General features: G+C 36.6%; 1 protein-coding gene across 1 annotated transcript; it reads left to right on the top strand.

The window, feature by feature from the left end:
- The first annotated feature begins 1,810 nt into the window (after positions 1 to 1,810).
- Positions 1,811 to 7,681, top strand: NPFFR2 (neuropeptide FF receptor 2). The gene is given in 6 exon segments (XM_030878086.1): positions 1,811 to 2,138; positions 4,825 to 4,924; positions 6,498 to 6,944; positions 6,946 to 7,255; positions 7,593 to 7,650; positions 7,653 to 7,681. Coding segments are annotated over 6 exon segments (1,272 nt in total).
- Positions 7,682 to 9,658: the final 1,977 nt, after the last annotated feature.

The raw sequence follows: 9,658 nt of genomic DNA on the forward strand, positions 1-9,658 counted from the left end.
GTGGTCTTTAGAAAGGCCTGCTTGCAAGCTGGGCTCTGGGTTAGAGTCTGGGAACTTAAATTCTAAACAGTTGCCTATACTGATATAAAGTTTCCTTAAATGGTAGAGTGGCTCACTGTGCCTAGTTTGTTTGTACGCCACATAGTTCATGCTGCACGCTTACTTTCCATCTGGGAGTCTGGAATTTTGATATATACTAAAAAGAAGTTGCCTATATGACCACTCTCTAATTAAAAACCTTTTCACACATGTTGTCAAACTCAAACTTGTTGCTGGAGGAATTAAGCATGTCCACTGAGAGAGGACTCTTGGAAGCCTGTGCCTTGTTTCTTGCAGATTTTACTCCATGTGCCTTTTTATTTGCTGATTTTGCTTTGGATCCCTTTGCTATAATAAATATTAGCAGTGAATATACTATATGCTGAGTCCTGTGAGTCCTTCTAATAAACCACCAAACCTGGGAGTGTTCTTGGGGACCTCTGACACGCATTGATTGAAATGTCTTTCTTAAGATTGATACATTTTAAATAAATATTTATTGAATACATATTATGTGAATTGAATTATGCTATGTGAAACCAAGATAAGGAACCCAGACCTATTTTAAGAAATTAACAGTTTTGTGGCTATGTCAACATACAGAAGTGTATAAAAAGAATATCCAATAAAGAAGATGTGGCACATATATACAATGGAATATTACTCAGCCATAAAAAGAAATGAAATTGAGCTATTTGTAATGAGGTGAATAGACCTAGAGTCTGTCATACAGAGTGAAGTAAGTCAGAAAGAAAAAGACAAATACCGTATGCTAACACATATATATGGAATTTAAGAAAAAAAAATGTCATGAAGAACCTAGGGGTAAGGCAGGAATAAAGACGCAGACCTACTAGAGAACGGACTAGAGGTTATGGGGAGGGGGAAGGGTGAGCTGTGACAGGGCGAGAGGGAGTCATGGACATATACACACTAAGAAACGTAGTAAGGTAGATAGCTAGTGGGAAGCAGCCGCATGGCACAGGGATATTGGCTCGGTGCTTTGTGACAGCCTGGAGGGGTGGGATAGGGAGGGTGGGAGGGAGGGAGACGCAAGAGGGAAGACATATGGGAACATATGTATATGTATAACTGATTCACTTTGTTATAAAAGCAGAAACTAACACACCATTGTAAAGCAATTATACCCCAATAAAGATGTTAAAAAAAAAAAGAATATCCAATTAACTGAGTCAAAGCAGAACAAGGAAAATACAAGAAGCTTATTTCAATGGAACTTCTGAAGATGTAGATACTTAATCTCATTCAAATATCAGGAAAGCTCATGGCAGGTGAGTTATAATGTTAGTTAGCAGAACAAGTAGGTTTTGACAGGTTATGATACCTGAAGGCAGGAGGAAGAGGAGTTTTGGAGTGTTTCCCTTGAAACTTCACAAGTGGATAGAAGGTATAGCAAAGAAGTGAATAATATAGAGTATATCAAGGAAATGCAATATAATTGTTACTTGTGGCACAAAGTGGAATTTTCAAGTGCTCTTGATTAAAATCCTAATAATTTGAATGCCTTATTTATAACTCATTTTTATGCAAAATTTATAGATTATTATAGAAGGCCCATCAATATATATACATATCGCTGATACACTTCATTGTACAGCAGATGTAACACAACATTGTAAAGCAAGTATGCTCCAATAAAAAAAAATTCCATAGCATTTTAAAAGCATCTCTCTTAAACTCTCTTAAACTTAAGTTCTCCTGGTTTCTAATCATGTTTTTCTTTTCTGCCTCTTCTTTGTTCAGGTCCATCATGAGTGAAAACTGGGACTCAAACCCATCGGAAAACTGGCATCCCATTTGGAGTGTCAGTGACACAAAGCATGATCTGTACGCGGATAGCAATATCACCTATGTGAACTACTATCTTCACCAGCCTCAAGTGGCAGCGATTTTCATTATTTCCTACTTTCTGACCTTCTTCCTATGCATGGTGGGAAATACAGTGGTTTGCTTTATTGTAATGAGGAACACACATATGCACACAGTCACTAATTTCTTCACCTTGAACCTGGCCATAAGTGATTTACTAGTTGGCATATTCTGTATGCCTATCACGCTGCTGGACAATATTATAGCAGGTATGTTGATTTGCATGCAGCTCAAACATACTATGAGAAAATATTTGTCCCATATCCCTGAAGCCATCACAGCGTCATCCATTCATTCACAAATATTTATGGAGTTCTAAGAACTGCTCCAAGTAGCTGTTCTCATGGGGTCTACGTGCTAAAGGAGGATAAAAACAACAAACAAATATCTATATAAGTAGTCAGAGAATAAAAAGAATTATGGAGAAAAATAGAACAAGTGACAGAGATGAGGTGTGGAAGCTGTTATTTTTATAGAGTGTTCACTGAAGGTCATCAGTGAATGGTGACACTTCTTACTGAAGACTTTGAATTTGCTTAACAGTTCAGGGCACATATAATATAGTAAAAATATTAAGAATATTATGGGCTGTAAAGTTCAAAGAACGTGTGGTTTCAACTGATGCAATGTCTTCAATCTAATATAAATAGATATTTAAGCCCTCTTGTGGTTGGCTGAGAGATTTCCAACAGTTTTTGATGGAAGATGGAGTAACAGAAGCAATAATTTCTCACAAAGCAGTAGTTTCATTCATATAGTGGTAATTTACATGTGCAACATAAGTCATGGTTCGGGTATTACCCTAGAGTACTTCTGGGCCCGTATTACCACTTCTTTAGCACTATGTTATACACTCTGGAAGTACAGGAACAGTGTATCTATACCTCCCAGTACAGTTTTGGTGCATAGTACCTGCTTAATAAATATCTGTTGTATTAACACATAAAGTCAACAGTCATTTCTGTTATCACATTTTAAATCCTTTGAGCTAGTTTTATATTCTTTGTGTTCCTTGTACTATCATGCACATACTTTTCATGGACAAAATGTATTTTATCTCTGAGGTTATGAGTAGTAATTTTCTTTGTTTCTTAATTTTTTGTCTACCTGATTCAGATTAGTTTTCTCCTGTTTCATTCTTCCTATTTGTTTCAGTTTCTTTCTTTTATGGTTGAGGTTTCCCTAATAGTCAACTACTATTTAGCTGCTTATATTTCAGAGTGAGGTACTATGTGGCTGCTTTGAACCTCTGCAGGACTGGGGTTTGAGGTTAGGCTCACTCTCGGCTTCACTAGTCTGGGTCATTCATTGGGAAATCCACAGCTATCAGAATCTGCCAGTGAAAATATGTCAGTGTTCTTGGAAGGATCACTTGCCCCAGAAGGAAATTCTCTAATCTACTGCCATAGGGATTAGAAGTCTGGCAGCTGCATTCTGGAGCTGAGTGGGTCTCTCTACCAGCAGTAGGAGCACGTGCAGAGTGTATATGTACTTTCAGTCTATCCTCCTGCATCATTGTGGCATAAAGCCATTCAAGCACCAATTTTAAGATCGTCTGGATAGACGAGAGAATGATTTTTTAAGTACGCTTGGCTTATTTAGGTTACTGGGAATAGCTTTAATTAGATAAGAGTATTTTTTAAATAAGCTATAGGATATTTTTTAAAAGATAAATTAAAAAAATCTGAGCAATATGTAACATTCATCTCTTGGGAAACTAGAATATTTGCTAATGGAAGAATAGTGTTACTTTCCTGTAATAGCAGAGGTGCGTATAGAATATCAAACTCTAAATTTGATTTGATTGATATTAAATATCAAATATAATAATTTTACCAATTTCTTTTATAAACATTCTAGTAACTGGAGTTCAGTTAGGAAGTTATTCAAACAGACTACTTTTGTTTGTGCAAAGTGCTCTTTATTCTCCAAGTATGTCTTAGTCAGTTTAGGCTGTTATAACAAAATACCATAGACTGGGTGGCTTAAACAACAGACATTTAATTTCACAGTTCTGGAGGCTAGGAGTCTGAGATGAGGGTGCCAGCATGGTCGGGTTCTTGGTGAGGGTCCTTTTTCCAATTGGTAGATTGCTGTGTGTTCACATGGCCTTTACTCAGTGTATGCACATGGGGAGAGGTCTCACGCTCTCTTCTTCTTCTTATAAGGGCACTAATCCCATCATGTGGCATAATCCCCATGGCCTCATCTACATCTAATTACTTCCCAAAGGCCACACCTTCAAATACCATCACATTGGGGGTTAAGGCTTCAATATATGAATTTGGGAGGGAACACATTCACTCCATAACAAAGTACCTCTGAGGTAAATCATGTCATTAGATTATATATAATATTAACTTTATTTGTTATACATGTGACGCCTGATTCCTCATAATTTATGGAATACATTTCCAAATTAGAGAAAAAATATTCTTCCTGTTCTATTCATTTAAAGGTCATTACTGCATAAGTGTTAATGGTTTGGACACTGGAACCATACTGCTAGGGTTTAAATCCTTAATATGCTTCTAACTAGCTGTGTGGCAAGGTATGTGAAATTTGTGTGTTTGTTACATATTCTATATCATGAGGAGAATAATAAAGCCTTCAGAAGCCTGTTGTGGGGATTAGCTATGTTAATAGATGCAAAACATTTATTACAGTGTATAGAATGTTGAAACTACTGTGTAAGTTTTGACCTTATTAGTATACTGAAAAACAGAGATCTGAATGTATTAATGAAAATAATGGGAAACATTGATTGTTCCCTGAATATCATTTAGGAAACAGTTGCATCTGTCTAATTTCATGTCTTTCTCTTCATAATTTCAGTGAAATTAAAAAATATGTATATGATCTTTCCAAAGACTAACTGTCCCATTTCCCTTTCAGGATGGCCTTTTGGAAGTACAATGTGCAAGATCAGTGGCTTGGTCCAGGGAATATCCATTGCAGCTTCAGTCTTTACTTTAGCTGCAATAACAGTAGATAGGTAGGTCAGCACCAAACTCTGAATGCAGAAAATTGGGCATATCTGCAACTAATCCACCTAACAAGTGAAAAATGTATAATCTACTAAATTTGGGTATATCTGCTTAAAATTGTAGCCGTAATACGTACCCCTTTAAGAGCAAGACTTATATATATATATATATATATATATATATATATATATATTATATACACACACACTAAGGGTTCAGTAATAAAACTACTGAAGTTTCCATATTTTAAGATTAAATAATTAGGGATGATGCACGTTTTAGTTTGGGCTGCTATTAACAAGATATCATAGACTATTTGTTGAATGAATAAATGAAAAAATAATATTTGAAGTTTCAATAGCTGGTTTACAAAAAGAGCAAAATACCTAGAATTGCACCTTTGAAGTTACCCATAATTTAAGGGTGAGTAAGTGGGAGAATTCAATGATTAGAAGACTAGATGAAAACCTGGAATTTAAGACAGAAGAGCTTACACCGTCAGTGAAGGACAGTGGAGCAGTCAAAGCTCAGGATAACTAGTCATTATATAACGATAAGAGAAATTTGTTTGGAGTTGCTGATGGGCCACTTAAAAGCTCTAAGTTTCCTTACCTGCAGATCTGGAAAGTATTAATTTTCAATTTTATAGAGTCATCACAAAAATCAAAGAGGATTCAATAGATGATAGTACTTTGAAAAATATAAAATGTTATACAGTTATATGATAGTATGATTATCTTATAATGAATATCAGTAATAACAAAATTAAGAATCACAATAACAAAATAGCAGTAAAATGAATCAGGCTTACTCTACATACTGATCATTGTCATGCTCAACAGAGGACACAGAACACTGGGAAGGTGCATAAACAGAACTCATCATGGGAACTCTCATCAGATTCACAGCTGTGAAACAAACCACCAAAACACTTAGTGGCTTAAAACAGTAATGCTTTTAATATTTGTCACAACTCTGTGGATTGGCTGGGTGCCTCTTTGTGGTTCTCCTACTCTGTGCCTTGTAGCTGAAATCACTCACGCTTTTGCTCATGCCATGCTTGCTAATGTTCAACTAACTGGCCAAAGCAAATTGCATGGCCAAGCACACAGATCATGTGTGAGGGGACCACAGAAGGGCATGAAGGGACATTTAAGAATATGGGCTCTGGAGCCAAAATACATGTGTAAAAATCATGTGTAATTATGGGCAAGATTTTTTACCTTTTCTAAGCCTTTTCCCCATCTTTTAAATAAGAAAGCTTACAGAGGCAATCCATGCAAACCAACGGAAAGGAGCCTGGAACAGAATATTAAATGCTCATGCTCAATGTTGACTAGTTACAATAGTACTTTGATTATTAATAGTGTCTGATATACTCCACTCATTAATTTTTTGAGTTGAAATTTATCTCATATATTAATTACAGAAACTGGTAATGCACGCCTCCCTACTAATGGTAACTTTCTATATTCGAGGGGGAATATGTATGGAAGACTGTAATTACTGAAATAAATTTAATTAATGACTTGGTCAGAAGTTATGAGGCAGTCCTTCACTGATATTTGCCTTTAATTACAGGTTCCAGTGTGTCTTCTACCCTTTTAAACCAAAGCTCACTATCAAGACAGCATTTGTCATCATTATGATCATCTGGATCCTGGCCATCGCCATTATGTCCCCATCTGCAATAATGTTACACGTACAGGAAGAAAAATATTACCGAGTGAGACTCAACTCCCAGAATAAAACCAGCCCAGTCTACTGGTGCCGGGGAGACTGGCCAAATCGGGAAATGAGGAAGATCTATACCACTGTGCTGTTTGCTAACATCTACCTGGCTCCCCTGTCCCTCATTGTCATCACGTATGGAAGGATTGGAATTGCACTCTCCAAGACAACAGTGCCCCACTCAGGCAAACAGAACCAGGAACAGTGGCATGTGGTGACCAAGAAGAAGCAGAAGGTCATTAAGATGCTCCTGACTGTGGCCCTGCTTTTCATTCTCTCCTGGCTGCCTCTGTGGACTCATGATGCTCTCACACTACGTTGACCTGTCTCTGAATGAACTGCGGGTCATCAACACCTACATCTACCCTTTGGCACACTGGCTGGCCTTTGGCAACAGCAGCATCAACCCCATCATTTATGGTTTCTTCAATGAGAATTTTTGCCGTGGTTTCCAAGATGCTTTTCGTCTCCATCTCTGCCAAAAAAGAGAAAAGCCCAAGGAAGCCTACACCCTAAGAGCTAAAAACAACGTGGTCATCAACATATCTCATCTGTCAGCTCAGGAATCTACAATTAAAAACCCACGTGAGGGCTCTCCTGGTGGCATAGTGGTTAAGAATTCGCCTGCCAAGGCAGGGGACACGGGTTCGAGTCCTGGTCCGGGAAGATCCCACATGCCGCGGAGCAACTAAACCCATGAGCCACAGCTACTGATCCCTTGCTCTAGAGCCCACGAGCCACAACTACTGAAGCCTGCGCACCTAGAGCCCGTGCTCCACAGCAAGAGAAGCCATCGCAACGAGAAGCCCGCACACAGCAACGAAGATTACACTCCACTCAACACAACTAGAGAAAAGCCTGTGCACAGCAACGAAGACTCAACGCAGCCAAAAATAAATAAATAAAATAAATAAATTTATTAAAAAAAACACACACACACATGAGGATATTGTGCTTTGTAGGAAAAGTGCTGAAAAACCCATACAGGAATTAATGATCAAGAATTTGAACTTACCGATAGCAATGAGATGTAAAAGGAGCTGGTGTGATGATTTTAACTCTACTGTGATATGGTGAAATACTGTTGCTTTTTATGGCTCTGTACTTCAGTTCTTCTTAAGAATGTTAGAAGCTCTCTCTGGAAAATAGTAAACACAATGAACTTCTGTTTGTAATCAATTTTACTGTATTTAAAATACATACAGAGACCCATATACAAATTTGCCTGGATAAATCAATTTTCTAGGACCAGTTTTCAAAGCCTGATCTTTTCCCACTTAGCTATTTGTGTATGAATCAAGCATGTGTTTTATGTGTATATATATGTATGCAACACACATACACACATATACATTTTCTTCAAATGGTGATAAATGGGCAGTTCTTTGCATGAGAGCACATTTTATGAATTCTCCCTTTGCTTTTGAATTGGAAATTTTAGACTACAGAACTATTTATCTGTTTGTGCTTTTAAAATGTACTTAGCTTTCTTAGAAATAAGAACTGCAATAGCAAATAAAGGGACACTGTATTTCTTTGTAAGTAAAAGTTGATTTTTTTTCCTTTCAAAGAGTACAAAGTTGGTAAAGTCATAACATTGTTCCATAGGAGTTATTGTTGGCTTTTTAATATTTTCACAAATGAATTTAAGCCCTAGCTGAACCCATGTTTCTTGCAGAGGTGATTCAGGATCCCAACTTGACCTCCTTTCTAACAGAATCTCTGACATAAAGAAACAAAGCTTCTAATCATGCAGGAGGTGGCAGAAGGATGGCAGCTCTCTTCTAAAGGGCTTAATCAGAGATGTTCAACAATCATCATAAGACTCCCATAAAGTTTGAACAAAGCAAGACTGATTATCCCAGATCTCCTACTGGGCACAAAATGTTAGGCACAGAAGTCCTACTGGATACCAAGTTAATACTACTATTAAAAAAAGAATGGTGAACCCCTGGATTCTGCTAGGTTACGATTATGTAGTGACAATAGTTGTAAATGCTAGCTTTTATTCTAGGATGAGATAGTCCTTAGAAAATTGGAAATTATAAAATAACAAATAGTTTGGCAAATAAAAATAAATCTCTGGGCCTGGACCTATCATGTTTTTCCAATCATTAACATGGTTCAGGCTAAAAGCTTTTCAACTTTATAGGCCTTTGAGAAAATAATTGTTCAGTTTTCAATTGGTTTATGCTATATGATATTTGAATATGTATGTGTTACATATTTCCAAAACCTTTTTCAAATTTCATTATTTCCACTACAGCATAGGGTCTATGTGTTATGAAGAACTTATTTGGGACTTCCTCAATGACCATTTTTCTGATTATAAAACTAATAAAAATAACATTATAAAATATAAAAACAGGTATTATAAAAACAACACCTGATACTTTTAGAGTTTTCATGAAGTACAGAATAGTACAAAAATTACATGTAATTCCTCTTTAAGGAAAAAAAAACAGTGAAAACACTTATTCTAAACAAAACTTAGATCAGCATCTTGTATGTATGTCTTTGCCATGCCAAGAGTGATTATTTAAGAATGATTATTTTGTTGTTGCCTACCTCACAGTATCATTACCACATTAAATTTCTTTCTTCAACTTTGCTACTTAATTGTGAAAAATCATTTAAATTTGTTGTTTTGATTACTAGTGCAGCTGAACATTGTTCGGTTTCTTAGTAATTTGTATCTATTCCTCTTCCCATTCTTAGGCCATTTTCCCATTGTATTTTTGTTGTTTTTGTCTTTTATTTATTGCGATGCATTTTTTGTATCAGCCATCAATAACAGGCAGAATGATCTTTTTAAAAAACATAAAAATAATGTCACTTCTCTGCTTAAAAGCCATTAATCATTTCTTTTCAACTTAGGAAAAGAAAACAAACTCCTTACCAAGACTTATACACCTTTACTTTTCTGCCCCCGTCCACCTCTTAACCTCATCTCAAACCCAACTCTCATCATTTACACTGCCTGCCTGTATGCTCCTCTATCTTTGCCAAGT

The sequence above is a fragment of the Globicephala melas genome, chromosome 5 (genome assembly GCF_963455315.2).
Source record: "Globicephala melas chromosome 5, mGloMel1.2, whole genome shotgun sequence".
NCBI lineage: Eukaryota > Metazoa > Chordata > Mammalia > Artiodactyla > Delphinidae > Globicephala > Globicephala melas.